At 39.0% G+C, this 19821-nt stretch overlaps 1 protein-coding gene across 2 annotated transcripts in view; it reads right to left on the bottom strand.

The window, feature by feature from the left end:
- The window catches only part of TTC27 (tetratricopeptide repeat domain 27), a 183888-nt gene that overhangs the window by 45373 nt on the left and 118694 nt on the right, over positions 1–19821 (bottom strand). For both annotated transcript variants that reach the window (XM_082642251.1, XM_082642250.1), the window contains exon 13: positions 14771–14998. In XM_082642251.1, coding sequence (XP_082498377.1) covers positions 14771–14998 — 228 coding nt within the window. The remainder of the gene's footprint in view (positions 1–14770; positions 14999–19821) is intronic.

Here is a 19821-nt window from a genome sequence, read left to right as displayed (position 1 = left end):
CAGTGGAAACTCTCTGCTCTCTGCTGATAGGCTGACACAGCCCAGTTCATTCCCACATCCGTGTCTGGTTCACAGCAGGATCTTGATAATGCTTAGTGAGGCAACCACATAATGTACTGTTCAAACTGCAACATTTTAAAAAATGAAACAAGGCATTAAAAAATCATTAAAATTATAGGACCTTAAAAAGACCTTATTTATTGACCAACAAACTGCTGATTGTCAAATTGGTTTTACTACTGATATAACAGGGGACCTAAAGATGGTTCTATTCGAAAACCGTTTTCAAAAGTAAAATTATTTATTGAAAAATAAAATATATTAAAAAATTGTAAATTCAGATTATCTGAAATTTAAAAATAACAAAAGGAACATTAAGCAAGCTATATATTTGTGACATGTGCATATTTCTCTAACATATTACAGAATTAAAATCAATTTTTCTTAGCAGATATTCATATCCTCTAGTCAGTTCCTTAGTCATATTTAATTCTAGTACCATGTCATTGATATTTTCTGATAATTTTTTCAGTACCTTAGTACTTGTAATTTTTTCATAAAACTGCGTGCTGTCTACTTCAAAGTTGTTCTTTATTGTTAATTGTCAAATTTATTGTTAATACATTTAGAATTGTTAAAACTTTTGATTGACTCTTCTCTGTAGGTCATAATAATTTTAGCTGAGAAAATATTCTAAATGTATTGAGGAAAAATTTAAAATAGAACCACCATATGATCCAGCAATCTCACTACTGAGTATATAGCTGAAGGAAATGAAATCACTCCTCGAAGAGATATCTGCACCCTCATGTTCACTGTAGCATTATTCACAATAGCTGAGACATGTAAACAAACTAAGTATCTGTCAATAGATGAATGTATAAAGAAATTGTGTGAGTGTGTGCACACAGAGGGTGAAATATTATTCAGCCATGAAAAAGAAGGAAATCTTGCCTTTGGCAACAACATGGATGAACTTTGAGGGCATTATGCTAAGTAAAATAAGTTAGACAGAGAAAGACAAATACCATATGCTCTCACTTGTATGTGGAATCTAAAACAGCCAAACTCATAGAAATAGCAGAATGGTGGTTGCCAGGAGTTGGGGGTGGGGGAAAGTGGGGAGATGTTGGTCAAAGCATACAAACTCCCAGTTATAAGATAAATAAGTTCTGGGGATCTAACATACAGCATGGTGACTATAGTCAACAATACTGTATTATATACTTGAAAATTGCTAAAAGAGTAGATCTTAAATGTTATCATCACACACACACAAAGGTGACAGAGGTGAGGTGATAGAGGTGTTAACTAATGCTACTGTGGTAATCATTTCACAATATATACCTGTATCAAATCTTATCAAGTTGTATACCTTACACAATATGTCAATTATACAATATGTCAATTATATCTCAATAGAGCCGGGAAAATTTTTTTTTAATGTACTGAGATAACTAGGAAGCTCAGAGCAACTGCTGCTAAAAAGAGGATATTCTGAATTCTAGTTTTGTTAATACTGAAGCTTATAAATATTTTTCTTGGGTCCTGTCTTTTGGCCTCCACTTAGAGTACCTTTCTTCAACAAATATTTTTAACAGGACAAAATTCATCAAATAATTCATCAAATTTATGATTCTTTGTAGGTTTCATCAAACTTACAAATTTATAAATTATAGGCCTTCTCAATTACATTCTATTCTAGAATAGAATATAAATTTATTCAGTTAAAATCAAAAACTCAGTCCAAAGTTTTTGGCAAATTATTATTGATATCTTAAGTACAATGGTACTTGGTTATTTTTTTAAGTCCTTACTTTTTTAGAGATACATACTAAAACATTTAAAAATGAAATGATATATTGGGTTTGTTTCAAAATAATATGGGATGGAGTGGGGAAATATAGATGAAACAGGCCCAGTTATGAGTTAGTAACTGTTGAAGCTGGTTCATAGGCACATGGGAGGGGACTCTTTATTCTGGTCTCTGCTAGTATATATTTTGTATAATTGAAAATTTCATAACAAAAGGTTACAAAGGAAAGATTCCTCCTAGGTAGATGTTACAGACTGAACTGTATCCCTCTCAAAATTCATATGTTGAAGCTCAACCCCCAGTGTGACTGTATTTGGAGACAGGGCCTTTAAGGAGATAATTAAGGTTAAATGAGGTCATAATGGTGAGGCCCTAATCCAACAGGACTGGTATCCTCTGAAGAAGAAGAAAAGACACTGGAGCTCTCTCTACACATGAACAGAGAAAAGGCCATGTGAGGAGACAGTGAAAAGGTAGCCATCTAAAAGCAAGGAAAAGACCTCACCAGAAACCAACCCTGAAGGCACCCTGATCTTGGACTTCTAGCTTCCAGAACTGTGAAAAAATTAGTTTCCACAGTGGTTTAAACCACCCAGTCTGTAGTATAATTAAACCACAGTGGTTTAAACCACCCAGTCTGTAGTATTAGTCAACCCTTAGCAGACTAACACAGTAGGGATATTCAAAAGTACAATTATACATTATTAAATTAAATCCTGTACACGATTTAAACTCTCATTGTTCCTCTTCAAGATAAATTTCAATGTCTTCCTGTTTGAAAGTTTGCTTTCAATAATTACAATCTAGTAAAAGTTGTAAAAGCTGAAATTTTTTTGAACTCCGTTAATTGAATACATAAAAGATTTCTAATTGATTTTGAACACAATGCAGCCAAAACGAAAGACTCCTTAAAAAAAAAAGTTCCTATCATTATAGGACACTTAAATTGATGTATTAAAAAATTCTTCAAAAGGGCTTCCCTCGTGGCACAGTGGTTGAGAGTCCGCCTGCCGATGCAGGGGACACGGGCTCGTGCCCCGGTCCGGGAAGATCCCACATGCCGTGGAGCGGCTGGGCCCATGAGCCATGGCCGCTGAGCCTGCGCGTCCAGAGTCTGTGCTCTGCAACGGGAGAGGCCACAACAGTGAGAGGCCCGCGTACCGAGGGAAAAAAAAAAAAAATCTTCAAAAAACTCAAACATTTTTATAGTGCATTAGGTGATGGGCAGCAACAAGAGAAAGTATACACTGCCACACTAATCTTATTTTAGTTCAACATCAGACATCACATCAGACATCACAAGAATTTTGTAATTCAATTACCCAAACAGTGTATATTAAAGTATGTGTAAATGACGACCGCTAGTTTTTAGTTCCATTGGTAGAAGCTTGTTTGGACCATATTATGTCCACCACTACAACCCATTCTAAGTACATTTCTGCTCCACTGGTTTTCTTAATTCAAAAAGAGAATTACTTTTACCATGTTGTCATGCTCCACGAAAATTTGTATCCTTATTATCACCACTAAAAGAAATACTTTTATCTTTGATGTTTAACAATAGCATTCAGAATAATGTCAGATGTTTCAACTTTGATAGAGTGAATTTCCAAAAATTTTATTTTGAATCCAATAATTAGGTGAAAAAAATTAAAACCATTATGAGAACCAAATTAATGAGTTTTCTATTTGAAGCATCTGATGTCACTGATATAAAACTGGCAGATTCAACTGTTAATGAACTACTTCTGCTAAGAGCTAGCACATTAACAGCTATGATCTCACTTTTCACATACGCACGAAAAAATTTGGTATCAACGAATTTTCTAAACTAATTTTGCACATTTTCATTTGCTCTAGATAAAAGTCCAGTCTCACAGAATGACATGAAAATACACCTCCTACAGCTGCATAGTAAATTGGTATCTTTGGACACGCTTCCTATTAAAACAACAACAACTACTAACTTTTGACATAAACACTAATGTTTCTTCAGAAGACTTGGGTCTTCTGGTTTTCATGTGATTAGTGATATGATTACGGCCCCTGAGGTGGAATTTAATTATATCAGGTAAATCTTGGACAAATTATATTAATACATTTATTTACTCTCTTGACAAGTGAAAATTAAGTTCTTAATTATTCCCTAAAAACACATTTTAAAAATCTGTTTGCTTTTTGGAGATGACTGCTGCCAAAAGCGTTTACTATAAACTATATAAAAAGTTACCAAGCAATATAGTATAGAAATAGTGGTACATTTAGAACATACAGTAAGTGACCAAACCCCTGCAGCAAGGGAATTCAGCCTATTCTCCATGTGCTTTTATTTCTGGCAGGACTGCTTTGCCTCTACTCCCCATACATCTATCTAGCCTACAATGCCCCATATTTCCCACTAATTCTGCCAACTGGTAACCAGGCAACATCATGCATCTCACAGGCTGCAGCTTGGCACAAGTGTCTGATATATACCAAGGGGCTTATAGAGACATTGGCTCAAACATTTCTCCTATCACCACCCAAAACCTGAAGGAGGTGGCTGCCCTCAGCCACTCAGAGCAAACACAGTTGATGTTACCAGCAAGCATCCTACACACTGTCCTCTAAAGGGCAATGTAGTTAAGTTGCATCTGGAAAGCGTTGGGGATAAAAGGCACAGGCTCCTACTGGCCACCTTTCAGATTTTATAGCACATCGTAAAGTGGGAGCTCCATCCACCACATGCATTAAACACAACACTAAATGAGGATATGGCTGAAGACAGAAGTACAAAATGAATGTCTATGAAAACCCATTCCAACTTCTTTTAATGTAACTATTAATAATAGCACTTCATTTAAAAAGTAAAAATCTGGGGACTTCCCTGGTGGTCCAGTGGTTAAGACTCTGAGCTTCTAATGCAGGGGGCGCGGGTTCAATCCCTGGTCAGGGAAATAAGATCCCACATGCCGTGCAGTGTGACCAAAAATTAAAAAAAAAAAAAAAAGTAAAAATCTGGGACATACGATAAACTGGATGTGTTATCAGGATATTAGGCACAAACTAGGAGAGCCACTTAGTAAACTCTCAAATCTTCACCTTTCTTCATGCTTTTCTCCTACCCGTGAAGCCAGTTCCCCTCCTGGACATCTACTCACTTTGCATCCATCAGTGAACATCTAAGCTAACTTCTGTCCCATCTCTGGCTCCATCAGGCCACAGCGACCCCTCACCTCCTCTCAACTCCTATAGCCCTTCTGCCTACACATGTATCTTTCCATATATATACTGCCAGTAATATCATATAACCTTACAAAGATGACCAGTTAATTGAGGAGGAAAGGCAAGGAAAATTTTAAATTTTTGAGGGGGGTAAGGGGGAAAATTGACAAAATAAAAGAAATAAAGTATCTGTGCTGAGGGAGGGGTAAAAAATGATAGGAAGTAACATGTTCCTTTTTCAGGGCTACACATACTAGCTTGATATCTGAACAATTTCTTTGTTTTTATTTTTTGCATAAAAGTAGGGAACAATGAGAATAAGTACCTAAGAGTAAACCTAAGGATTTATGTTTTAATTCTGGTCCTGAGTCTACAAAATCCTGCTTGGGAGGTTTGGTGACCACTTCCCCCACTTCAGCTTCTTTTTTTTTTTTTTTTAACCTCTTTATTGGAGTATCATTGCTTTACAATGGTGTGTCAGTTTCTGCTTTATAACAAAGTGAATCAGCTATACGTATACATATATCCCCATATCCCCTCCCTCTTGCGTCTCCCTCCCACCCTCCCTATCCCACCCCTCTAGGTGGTCACAAAACACCGAGCTGATCTCCCTGTGCAATGCAGCTGCTTCCCACTAGCTATCCATTTTATATTTGGTAGTGTAGATATATCCATGCCACTCTCACACTTTGTCCCAGCTTACCCTTCCCCCTCCCCGTGTCCTCAAGTCCATTCTCTAGTTTGTCTGCATCTTTATTCCTGTCCTGCCAATAGGTCCTTCATGACCTCTTTTTTTTTTTTTAGATTCCATATATATGTGTTAACATATGGTATTTGCTTTTCTCTTTCTGACTTACTTCACTCTGTATGACAGACTCTAGGTCCATCCACCTCACTTCAAATAACTCAATTTCATTTCTTTTTATGGCTGAGTAATATTCCATTGTATATATGTGCCACATCTTCCTCATCCATTCATCTGTTGATGGACACTTAGGTCGCTTCCATGTCCTGGCTACTGTAAATAGAGCTGCAATGAACATTGTGGTACATGACTTTTTGAATTATGGTTTTCTCAGGGGATATGCCCAGTAGTGGGATTGCTGGGTCGTATGGTAGTTCTATTTTTACTTTTGTAAGGAAACTCCATACTGTTCTCCATAGTGGCTGTATCAATTTACATTCCCACCAACAGTGCAAGAGGGTTTCCTTTTCTCCACATCCTCTCCAGTATTTATTGTTTCTAGATTTTTTGATGATGGCAATTCTGAACAGTGTGAGATAATATCTCATTGTAGTTTTGATTTGCATTTCTCAATTGATTAATGAAGTTGAGCATTCTTTCATGTGTTTGTTGGCAATCTGTACATCTTCTTTGGAGAAATGTCTATTTAGGTCTTCTGCCCATTTTTGGATTGGGTTGTCTGTTTTTTTGATATTGAGCTGCATGAGCTGCTTGTAAATTTTGGAGATTAATCCTTTGTCAGTTGCTTCATTTGCAAATATTTTCTCCCATTCTGAGGGTTGTCTTTTCGTCTTGTTTATGGTTTCCTTTGCTGTACAAAAGCTTTTAAGTTTCACTAGGTCCCACTTGTTTATTTTTGGTTTTATTTCTATTTCTCTAGGAGGCAGGTCATAAAGAATCTTGCTGTGATTTATGTTATAGGGTGTTCTGCCTGTATTTTCCTCTAAGAATTTGATAGTGCCTGGCCTTACATTTAGGTATTTAATCCATTTTGAATTTATTTTTGTGTATGGTGTTAGGGAGTGTTCTAATTTCATTCTTTTACATGTAGCTGTCCAGTTTTCCCAGCACCACTTATTGAAGAGGCTGTCTTTTTCCATTGTATATTCTTGCCTCCTTTATCAAAAACAAGGTGACCACATGTGTGTGGGTTTAACTCTGGGCTTTCTATCCTGTTCCATTGATCTATACTTCTGTTTTTGTGCCAGTACCATACTGTCATGATTACTGTAGCTGATTCCTCCAGCTCCGCTTTTCTTTCTCAAGATTGCTTTGGCTATTTGGGGTCTTTTGTGTTTCCATATAAATTGTGAAATTTTTTGTTCTAGTTCTGTGAAAAAAGCCAGTGGTAGTTTGATAGGGATTGCATTGAATCTGTAGATTGCTTTGGGTAGTATAATCATTTTCACAATGTTGAATCTTCCAATCCAAGAACATGGTATATCTCTCCATCTGTTGGTATCATCTTTAATTTCTTTCTTCCATGTCTTATAGTTTTCTGCATACAGGTCTTCTGTCTCCTTAGGTAGGTTTATTCCTAGGTATTATATTCTTTTTATTGCAATGGTGAATGGGAATGTTTCCTTAATTTCTCTTTCAGATTTTTCATCATTAGTGTATAGGAATGCAAGAGAGTTCTGTGCATTAAGTTTGTATCCTGCTATTTTACCAAATTCATTGATGAGCTCTAGTAGTTTTCTGGGAGCATCTTTAGGATTCTCTATGTATAGTATCATGTCATCAGCAAACAGTGACAGCTTTACCTCTTCTTTTCCGATTTGGATTCCTTTTCTTTCTTTTTCTTCTCTGATTGCTGTGGCTAAAACTTCCAACACTATGTTGAATAATAGTGGTGAGACTGGGAAACCTTGTCTTGTTCCTGATCTTAGTAGAAATGGTTTCAGTTTTTCACCATTGAGGACGATGTTGGCTGTAGGTTTGTCATATATGGCCTTTATTATGTTGAGGTAAGTTCCCTCTATGCCTGCTTTCTGGAGGGTTTTTTATCATAAATGGGTGTTGAATTTTGTCAAAAGCATTTTCTGCATCTGTTGAGATGAGCATATGGTTTTTATTCTTCAATTTGTTAATATGGTGTATCACATTGATTGATTTGCATATATTGAAGAATCCTTGCATTCCTGGGATAAACCCCACTTGATCATGGTGTATGATCCTTTTAATGTGCTGTTGGATTCTGTTTGCTAGTATTTTGTTGAGGATATTTGCATCTATGTTCATTAGTGATATTGGCCTGCAATTTTCTTTCTTTGTGACATCTTTGTCTGGTTTTGGTATCAGGGTGATGGTGGCCTCATAGAATGAGTTTGAGAGTGTTCCTCCCTCTGCTATATTTTGGAAGTGTTTGAGAAGGATAGGTGTTAGCTCTTCTCTAAATGTTTGATAGAATTTGCCTGTGAAGCCATCTGGTCCTGGGCTTTTGTTTGTTGGAAGATTTTTAATCACAGTCTCAATTTCAGTACTTCTGATTGGTCTGTTTGTATTTTCTATTTCTTCCTGGTTCAGTAAGAATTTCTAAGAATCTGTGCATTTCTTCCAGGTTGTCCATTTTATTGGCATAGAGTTGCTTGTAGTAATCTTTCATGATCTTTTGTATTTCTGCAGTGTTAGTTGTTACGTCTCTGTTTTCATTTCTAATTCTGTTCATTTGTGTCTTCTCCCCTTTCTTCATGATGATTCTGGCTAATGGTTTATCAATTTTATCTTCTCAAAGAACCAACCAGCTTTTAGTTTTATTGATCTTTGCTATTGTTTCCTTCATTTCTTTTTCATTTATTTCTGGTCTGATCTTTATGATTTCTTTCCTTCTGCTAACTTTGGGGTTTTTTTCTTCTTCTTTCTCTAATAGCTTTAGGTGTAAGCTTAGGTTGTTTATTTGAGATGTTTCTTGTTTCTTGAGGTAGGCTTGCATTGCTATAAACTTCCCTCTTAGAACTGCTTTTGCTGCCTCCCATAGGTTTTGGGTCGTTATGTTTTCACTGTCATTTGTTTCTAGGTGTGTTTTGATTTCCTCTTTGATTTCTTCAGTGATATCTTGGTTATTTAGTAGTGTATTGTTTAGCCTCCACGTGTTTGTGTGTTTTACAGATTTTTTCCTGTAATTGATATCTAGTCTCATAGCGTTGTGGTCAGAAAAGATACTTGATACGATTTCAATTTTCTTAAATTTACCAAGGCTTGATTTGTGACCCAAGATATGATCTACCCTGGAGAATGTTCTATGAGCACTTGAGAAGAAAGTGTATTCTGTTGTTTTTGGATGGAATGTCCTATAAATATCAATGAAGTCCATCTTGTTTAATGTATCACTTAAAGCTTGTGTTTCCTTATTTATTTTCATTTTGGATGACCTGTCCATTGTGAAAATGGGGTGTTAAAGTCCCCTACTATAACTGTGTTACTGTTGATTTCCCCTTTTATGGCTGTTAGCATTTGCTTATGTATTGAGGTGCTCCTATGTTGGGTCCATCAATATTTACAATTGTTATATCTTCTTCTTGGATTGATCCCTTGATCATTATGTAGTGTCCTTCTTTGTCTCTTGTAATAGTCTTTGTTTTAAAGTCTATTTTGTCTGATATGAGAATTGCTACTTCAGCTTTCTTTGATTTCCATTTGCATGGAATATCTTTTTCCATCCCCCCACTTTCAGTCTGTATGTGTCCCTAGTTCTGAAGTGGGTCTCTTGTAGACAGCATATATAGGGGTCTTGTTTTTGTATCCATTCAGCCGGTCTATGTCTTTTGGTTGGAGCATTTAATCTTTTTACATTTAAGGTAATTATCAATATGTATGTTCCTATTACCACCCACTTCAGCTTCTAACAGCCCACAATCCCCAGAAGTCTATGGTTGATTTTGAATTTTAGTAGTTTCAGAAGTTACTTGTGGGGCTTCCCTGTTGGCGCAGTGGTTGAGAGTCTGCCTGCCGATGCCGGGGACACGGGTTCGTGCCCCGGTCTGGGAAAATCCCACATGCCGCGGAGCGGCTGGAACCGTGAGCCATGGCCACTGAGCCTGCGCGTCCGGAGCCTGTGCTCCGCAACGGGAGAGGCCACAGCAGTGAGACGCCCGTGTACCGCAAAAAAAAAAAAAAAAAAGTTACTTGGGAAAATGAAACAGGTAGGGGTAAACGATTGGTAACTAGCAATCTCAACACAAATGCAAATGGTACACATGTCTTCTGGTTCTCTAACAAATGCACCACAGACAAATGCATTTAGTTTTGTAGACCATCCCTGATGGGAATCCAAACATTCCTATTTTTATAACAATTTGATTTCAGGAAGCCATTACAATGCACAAAAGCCATTCAAATATCTCTCTCATTTGCCTGAGTTTTGTTATTAAACCTAATTGTTTGGATATGTCAGAAAAGCAGGGATAGAATTTTTTAAATTCTATTTTTCTATTTTCCTTTCATTCCACGACTTAGAGGAGACAATAGCATATAGGAGCTCTCCTTCTTCAGAGACAATTCAAACTTGCATCAAGAGTTACAGTAAGTCTACAGCGTTCAAGTTTGCATCTTGTAGTAGTTCTGTACAACTGTAGTATCATACGCCTGCAAATTTTGGCATGGCTTACAGCCTGCCTGAACTCGATCCATAGGACAAACTGCAAAATATCCTCATGTAATATCTGTTTGCTCTGTGACGCTGCTTGGAGCAACTGTCATTTCTTTGTCTTGATAAGTAATTAATTTGAAATCATATAATGAGGCCATTGGGCCCTGTCAAGTCCTCCCTTGCGAATTCCCTTACTCCACCCCTTCTTTCCTATTGCCCCTCCCTCACAGACAACTGTCCTGCTAGATCACTGCTATAGTTCCTAAGCCTGCCTACATCTAGTGTCTCCCATGGCCACAGAGTTGCCAAAACAATATTCTTAAATCACCTCCATGCACACCACATTCCTTCAATTCAACAAAGCCAAACACAAATCAACCCTTTAATAGCCTCCTACCTGCCAAATAAAAAAAACCAAAGGCCTCACCTTCAAGACCTTCCATAATCTGGCTCCAGTCTCGCTTTCCCACTGGGACTGCCCTATTCCCTTTCACTCTAAAAAACTAGCCTATTCACTAACACTCTGTACACACACACACACACACACACACACACACACACACGCACACGCACACGCACACGCACACGCACCCCCTTTCTCTTTGTGTTTCCAGGGCTGGGCTCATACTGTTCACCTGCCTGGAATGCCCTCACCACTGCCTTTCCATTGGCCTATTCAAGTATTATGTGTCCTTCAAAGCCCAATTCACCATCCTCTCTTCATCATTGTCTACAAAAGGCAGAAATAGTCTCTTTGGCCTCTATAAAAGTAGTGTCTTAAAAATTACTCTCTGGGTTTTTCTTTGAGGCCTCATACTGTTGGCTAGCTTTGTCTATGTCCATTTCACTAGATTGTAGAAGAGGGTACAAACCAGGCCATCTGGTGGTCTGCTGCTACTGCTTCCTCCTCTGATTCCATGCCATGTGTACAGCAGACAATTAATATGTATTTGATTGAATAACTGGTTGAAGATATTATTTGTTCACTCATTCAACAATTATTTATTAAAGACCCAATATGTGTTAGGCCCTGTTATAAGCACTAGGAAAATGTAAATGAACCATACAGATAAAAATTTCTACCTTCATAGAACTTACATTGTAGTGGAGGAGAAAAAGATTTTTTTTTAAGTAAGCTATATATAATATTAGAAGGTGCTAAGTACTATGGAGAAAAATAAAGTAGGGAAGGAAAATAAGGAATGTAAGGTAAGGGTGGAAAGTGAGGGTGTGATTTTAAATAGAATGATTATGGAAGGCCTCTCTGAGAAAGTGACATTTGATCCCAGAAGTGAATGAGGTCATGGAGCAAGGTATGCAGATATCTATCCAGAAGAAGAACATTCCAGGCAGAGGAACAGCAAGTGATGAAACCCAGAGGCAGAAATGTGCCTGGAATGTTCAGAGAAGAACAAAGAGGCTAATATGGGGTGAGTGAGGGGGAGAATGGGAGGAGGAAGGTAAAGAAGCAACAGGGGCTAGGCTTGGAAAAGCCTTGAGCCAGTCAGAGACCTGGTGATGGAGCAGAGGAATGACACATATGACTTGCATTTGAAAGGATCAACTTGGATGTTCATTGAGTATAGGCAGATTGTAACAAGACACAGGCAGGAAGACCAGTAAGGAGGTAATATATTAACTAGGTGAGAGGTGATGGGTATTTGACCAGAATGGTGGGAGGTAGCAAGCAGTTGTCCAATTCTGGATATATTTCAAAGGCAGATCTCCTAGAATTTGCTGATAGATTAGATGTGGGATACGAGGGAAATAGAAATCAAGGACGACTCCAAGACCAAACAGGCTGCCACCTACAGGGATGGGGATGATCTTGGGGGCAAAAGCTTTTAGGAGGGGGAGAACAGTATTTCGGATATTAGAAATGTTTAGTCAGAGTAACGAATGGGGAGACTGAGAAAGCAGTGAGATACGGAAGTCTACAATTAAGGGGAGAAGACAGGACTGAAAATAAACTTTTGGGAGTTGTCAGCATACAGATGGTATTTAAGCTATGGGACTAGATTAAATCAAGGGAGTGAGTGTAGACAGAGATATACAGCCCAACGACTAAGCCCTAGGAACCAGCAAAGAAGACTGAGAAGGAGTAGCCAGTGAGGCAGGAGGACAATGTTAAGGCTGGACGTTAAGAGACTGTGTGCTTGAGAAAACAATTCATGTGTGTGATTTAACTTAGACAATGGAGGCTAAGGGAGGGAATTTATTTTCCCCACTCCTTATGGCAGCTGTGGTTGGGTAAACTTTAAACAGATAAGCAAGGATATGATACAGTTTTCCATAGAAGTAAAATTTTAGTAACACAATACTGAGTTCTATTTTCTACCAAAAAAAAGTGCCCAGTGATAATCAAGTTAGTGCAGGGTTTCTCAACCTTGGCACTACTGACATTTTAGCCGGGATAATTCTTTATTGTGGAGGGCTGTGCTGAGCATTATGGGATGTTTGGCAGCATCCCTGGTCTCTACCCACTAGATGTCAGTAGTGCACCCCTTCACCTCCCCACCATTGCCAAAGGACCTGGAGACAAAATCGTCCCCAGTTGAGAACTCTGAGATAGAGCAAGTTGTCAACAAAAACCAACTCTATGTTAAGCATTCTTGCTGCGAAATGCAACTGTCAGCTTCTGCTGATATTCTGTACTCCCACCTGTCCTACTCTCTTCTCCAGGCTTCTCACCAGCTCACAGATGAGAAAGATTCTCATTGTATTCACTACCCAGAGCGAGGAAAGTAAGCAATTAGCTCAACCTGTCATTAAAAAAAAAAAAATGTGTCCTGATCTTTTTTCAATGTAAAAGATATGCCTCAAGTCTACCCAGTTCAAAAGTGACCATTTCTGCACACCTTCATTCATTGCAGCACTACTTACAACGGATAAGAGGTAGGAGCAACCCAGTGTCCATCGACAGATGAATGGATAAAATAACTGGCATGTACATACAGGGAAATATCATTCAGTCTTAAAAGAAAGAAAATTCTGACAAATGATACAACATGGATGAACCCTGAGGGCGTTATGCTAAGTGAAATACGCCAGTCACAAAAGGACAAATCCTGTATGATCCCACTCATATGAGGTACTTAGAGTAGCCAAATTCATAGAGACAGAAAGTAGAGTGGTTTTTAGGGACTAGAGTCGTGGGGGGGGAGAACCGGGAGCTGCTGTTTACTAGGTGCAGAGTTTCAGTTCTGCAGGATGAAAAGAGTTGTAGGGATGGGTGGTGGCAATGGCTACACAACAAAGTGAATGTACTTCACACTACTGAACTGTACACTTAGAAACAGTTAACATGGTAAACCGTTTTATGTTACAGGCTTTTTACCACAATTTAAAAAAGAACAGACTGCTGGCTCTGGAGTGAGACTGTCTGGGTTCAAATACTGGCAAAGTGCCCAGAGAGGCACCTGGCTCATAGTAAGTACTCAGTAAATATTAGTGGCTGATATTAAATTAGTATTATAACTAAAATTATACCAAGTCGGTGTGCATGTTTGTCAGGAGCATGGTTGACAGGTATGTGTGACTTTGGTGACTGGGAAAGCAGTCATAAAGTTTGGTTAAAAAAAATAACCATTTCTAGGAATAAAACCATTTAACTGGGCTTCCCTGGTGGCGCAGTGGTTGAGAGTCCGCCTGCCGATGCAGGGGACGCGGGTTCGTGCCCCGGTCTGGGAAGATCCCACATGCCGCAGAGCGGCTGGGCCCGTGAGCCATGGCCGCTGAGCCTGCACGTCCGGAGCCTGTGCTCCGCAACGGGAGAGGCCACAACGGTGAGAGGCCCGCGTACCGCAAAAAAAAAAAAAAAACCATTTAACTAACTGAGTATCATTAAATACAAAATAGGTTGATCTCTTTCCCCTCAAAATTAGGTCCTCTCCTGTGGATTTCTCTTGCACTTACTTATTTTAAAGATCCAGGTTCCTTTTGCATTATTTTTTCAAATCTTAAAAATTTTTTTAAACATTTAAAACTGCTTCTGTGCATGTAAATACAGACTTTTTTTTCCTAAAATGATCAACTACCCATTCTATATGCTACCCTTTTTATATAAAGGTTTTTCTTTCATTATTGACATCAACAATTACTTGCAGAGTCCTTCACTTCCTTCCTAGTATATCTACTCAAAATGAAGCCTAACTTTAATAGCTGTATTTGTGTTAAGGACAGTTAGCAGAGAGAAATAACAAAACGAAACAGAAAAGTGAATAAAAGAAGCACAAAAGAAAGCAAGTAAGAGAAAAGCAACCTGTCCACTCTTAGTGACAAGCAAGAAGTATTTTCAAGGCTAGGTTCTTAGCTCACAGATGAGCTCCCCAGTCTTTATGAAAGAAAACGGGTATTCATTCAGTAAGTCAAAATCAAAGAAAGGCAAGAGCAGATGAGGCTTTATGAACTGTCCAACCTGCATGGGATTAATCTTCACTGAGCGTTCAAAGCACTCCACGCATTCTTTAAACTCTTTGCTTCGCAGATGGAGGAGGCCTTTGGAGCGCTGGGCGCGAGCACTGCGGTGCTGAGACAACTCCCAGGCCTGGTCGTAGTAAGAGTGCTCTCGAAGGACATCCCCAAGCAAGCAGTATAGACTTGGTGTTTCTTTTTTCTCCAGCTCTTGCCTGAGGATTTCTTCTGCCTAGAAATAACAACAGAAATAACTAAATTGCTGAATAGTGACAAATGCCTATTTTTTAGCACATATACAATCTTTTATGTCACATGATCCAAAATTTTATTTTCAAAGTTTGAGATGACCTGCTTATTTCATGCATCTGGCACACAGGCTGAAAAAGAGAGGAACAGTAGAAGATCAATATGGTACAAGGAACAGAGGAACAAGAAGTAAGAGGTGAACACGCTTCACTGGCCTCTGGAATCCTCAAGGAAAGGCCCCGAGGAGAGGCTGACTTCATGATACTGGGGGTGATTCATTTAGCTCCCCTTTTCCCTGCTCCCTCTACCAGATGTCACCACTGTGACCGTTTGTTAGAGCAGAGCCTTCAATTCACCTCCACCCAAGAGCAATGAAAAGTATGTTTTCCCTTTTTAAAAATGGTATGCTTGGGCTTCCCTGGTGGCGCAGTGGTTGAGAGTCCACCTGCCGATGCAGGGGACGCGGGTTCGTGCCCCGGTCTGGGAAGATCCCACATGCCATGGAGCGGCTGGGCCTGTGAGCCACGGCCGCTGAGCCTGGGCGTCCGGAGCCTGTGCTCCGCAACGGGAGAGGCCACAACAGTAAGAGGTCCGCGTACCGCAAAAAAAAATAATAAAATAAATAAATAAATAAAAATGTTATGCTTCAGGAGCCTGGGATCGCTGAAAAATTTAAAGAAGGGAGAGGGTACAATTTAATAGGCACTGCTAAACACCTACCTCTTAACCAAACTACATCACACCTCACAGATAAAACCTGCTGGAATTCCCTGGTGGTCCAGTAGTTAGGACTCCGTGCTTCCACTGCAGAGGGCACAGTTTGAGCCCCAGTTGGGGAACTAGGATCCTGAATGCTGTGCAGCGTGGCCAAAAAAACAAACAAACAAAAACCTTGCCAACATGAGACCTATCTGCTTCCAGACAGTCCATTCACTATAGAAATGAGAGACCATCCTCAGTACATGGCTTGGGTATTATTCTCATGTGTCCACAATTCGGATTCACCTTGTCACCCAAGCTAACTCTGTACTTGTGACATATACTACCCCACTTCTCCCACCCATGTCTGTTACCCACCCCCACCCCCATTTCTGATTAATTTCAACAGAGGGCAAGAAGCATGGTAGCAGCTCTACTTTCCATCCTCACACACAAATACTTCCACATAAACAGCAGTGGGGTCACCAAATATGCCAAGACAGCCCTGGCCAAAGTGGATGTAGACATCCAGGAAGCCATCCTTTGGTAGCTAAAATGGTAGTTTAGACCCCCTAACTTGCGTGGCTGGCAATCTTAAAGTCTGTATATCTTATTTTCTTTAGGTTCAACATATCTATAATTTAAGTCTTAAGCAGTCTAATTTTTGTGAAATCTTTTAAAAGACGGCTGTGCTTCTATAAGTGTCTTTGGATGCCACTGCCTCTTTTGCATTTCTGATACAGTATGGGTTATGTAGGTCTTTTAGGCTAGTCTGAAAATGAAACCGGAATTTATAAAACAGGTTCTAAGAGAAAACAATTCCAAGTCCTAAACGGCCAAAATAAACATGAAGTTTTCAAATATAATCCATGTAATTCCTTTATTCACAGATAATACAGCAGTTATTAATGCATCTAACTATAATTCCATATTCGATATATTGATTTTTCAGTAGGTACATTTCAATATACTTTGTATTTAATATATTTATTGTTACGTATATATGTGTATGTATTCAACCAAATTGTGTACAACAGATTGTAGCCACAGCAGGACTTTTGCTGAAATGACCTTACAGTGTAGTTGAGGCATTTCTCTTGACAGCATGTCACTGAAATTTGATACCACACTCTCCCACTTCTGCTTTAAACTGTTAGAGTGGATTCTGTGGTCTGCAATTAAACAATGACGATTACAGTAACTGGGTACAGAAGTTACTGCTTTCAATATACTCCTGAAAAAAGTGAAACTTTAGTTTTTTAAGGAACCTCCATACTGTTCTCCATAGTGGCTGTATCAATTTACATTCCCACCAACAGTGCAAGAGGGTTCCCTTTTCTCCACACCCTCTCCAGCCTTTATTGTTTGTAGATTTTTTGATGATGGCCATTCTGAGAGGTGTGAGATGGTATCTCATTGTAGTTTTGATGTGCATTTCTCTAATGATTAATGATGTTGAGTATTCTTTCATGTGTTTGTTGGCAATCTGTATATCTTCTCTGGAGAAATGTCTATTTAGGTCTTCTGACTATTTTTGAATTGGGTTGTTTGTTTTTTTGATATTGATACCATATGACCAAGCAATCCCACTACTGGGCATATCCCCTGAGAAAACCATAATTCAAAAAGAGTCATGCACCACAATGTTCACTGCAGCTCTATTTACAATAGCCAGGACATGGAAGCAACCTAAGTGTCCATCGACAGATGAATGGATAAAGAAGATGTGTCACATAGATACAATAGAATATTACTCAGCCGTAAAAAGAAACGAAATTGAGTTGTTTGTAGTGAGGTGGATGGACCTAGAGTCTGTCATACAGAGTGAAGTAAGTCAGAAAGAGAAGAACAAATACCGCATGCTAACACATATATATGGAATCTAAAAAAAAAAAAAAGATCATGAAGAAACTAGGGGCAGGACAGGAAGAAAGATGCAGACCTACTGGAGAATGGACTTGAGGACATTGGGAGGGAGGGGGAAGGGTAAGCTGGGACAAAGTGAGAGAGTGACATGGACATATATACACTACCAAACGTAAAATAGATAGCTAGTGGGAAGTAGCCGCATAGCACAGGGAGATCAGCTCGGTGCTTTGTGACCACCTAGAGGGGTAGGATAGGGAGGGTGGGAGGGAGGGAGACGCAAGAGGGAAGAGATATGGGATATACGTATATGTATAACTGATTCACCTTGTTATAAAGCAGAAACTAACACACCATTGTAAAGCAATTATACTCCAATAAAAATGTTTTTAAAAAAAGTGAAAGTTTGTGATTGGTTATCTGATCTGGTTGGAGTTGAAGACAATGAGGATCCAGTGATCATGACAGGGTTTAACATCACTAGTCCATGACATCCAGTGATAAAAGGATTACTTAAATTATCACCTGCGGTAACTTAGAATGAAGCACCGATCTAACGCAAGGCTTTTGCAGTTTGAGTGACAGGACTGTGAGGTAGGTCAGCTGGTCCTGAGTTCACCGGACAGCTCAAACATAGAAAATGACACTCAGTGTTCTAAATCCTCAAGGCCAGAGAACCAGGGAATTTCTATAATTTCCTAAAAGAATTTGTTTTCCTTGTAGCTGCCAAGCTGATACAGGCAAAAATCAGATGCAGGCATTGCTCTTACAGGATCGCTGAATTACAATATAGGATGAAATCAGTTTCACTAGTTCTATGTGAAAGTTAGGGCATTTGATTGGGTTAATCAAATATGCTTTACTCATTCATTTTATTTCCTCTATTGCCTCTTAGCTACACATCATTTTATTAAATTTTCATGATTGCTCTAGGGCTACTCATGTGCGTCTTCAATTGATCTAAGTTCATTTAGAGTTAATATTGTATCACCTCACCTTTCTCATGTCACAAGTGGCCTTCCTAAATTTCTGTTCCACAGAAACAATGAAATAAACGACCGCTATTGTTTTAAGTCACTATGTTTTGATGTGGTTTGTTATATACCAATAATAACTGCAACAGTTGTTTAAAGCGAGAGGGTTACTCTAGTGCCAGTTACTTCATCATGACCAGGAGAAGAGGACACTGATCATAAAAGAGCAAGACCCAAGAATTTAAATGGGGACATTTGGGATGATTCAGGTAACAGAAAACCCCCAGATTCTATGGAGTTTCCTAAGCCAGCAGAGGCAACCCTCCCCTATCTGATAAGACTAGTGCTACCTTGCTTAAGGACAGTGTAACAACTACACCTCAAGGAGTTACCTTGCAAGAGAATGCCAGTTCTCTCCTATTACCTAACCCCTCCCACCCCTCACTGCCTCCAGACATGTAAATGGGTTTATACACAAAAAGAACTGCAAGATTTTGTTACTTTCTAGAGAGAAAACCTTGGGACCATGTGGAAAAAGATTCTAAGGGAGCTAGACCATAGACAAAGAGGATCATAATTTTAAATCAGCTTAATGTAGATACTCATCAGAAAATTTTGATTCACAGTTCTAACTCAAGCAGCTGGGGATGGTTCCAAACTATTTGCTCAACTGCTTGACTAAAACCAAGACTCAAGCATGGCCAAAACTAAGGCTGAGACGCCAAAAATTCCTTGGTGTAATATGGAAGAAAGAATCCAACAACTTAGAAGAAAAGGCTGTTGTTAATTTATCATTTGCAACCTACTACCCACCCTACCTGTATCCCCCATTAAGGCCAAGGGGATACTCCTTTCACCTTGACTTTGAGAAATACATTGTACCTGGGAGTATCAGCATTTTGAAAAGTGCTATAGTAGATATCCTATGTAAGCTGGGGGTAAAGCCGAGAGGTCCTTCTATTAAATGAGCTTCCTGATTTCAATGGGGATGATCAGAAGCCAAGGTAGTAGACTTGCTGATAGCCCCTGGAAGCAAGATGAACATAGTTCTTTGTAACAGGCACAGCCAGAGTGATAAGTAGAACGGTGTGACTAGCATGGATCACAGGTGATGGCCAACTGATCATAAAGATTTTTAACCAAATTAGATAAACAGCCAACTAAGTACAACTTGATCTACGTAAGACTTAAAAAAAAAATCTAGATTCGGAGACTAGATGTCTGACATGAATCACCATGCTGAAACACTGTCTCTCACCCAATTCCT

This window comes from Mesoplodon mirus, assembly GCF_964341445.2.
Source record: "Mesoplodon mirus genome assembly, chromosome: 14".
Lineage (NCBI taxonomy): Eukaryota > Metazoa > Chordata > Mammalia > Artiodactyla > Ziphiidae > Mesoplodon > Mesoplodon mirus.
This window is presented reverse-complemented; position numbering and strand designations above follow the sequence as displayed.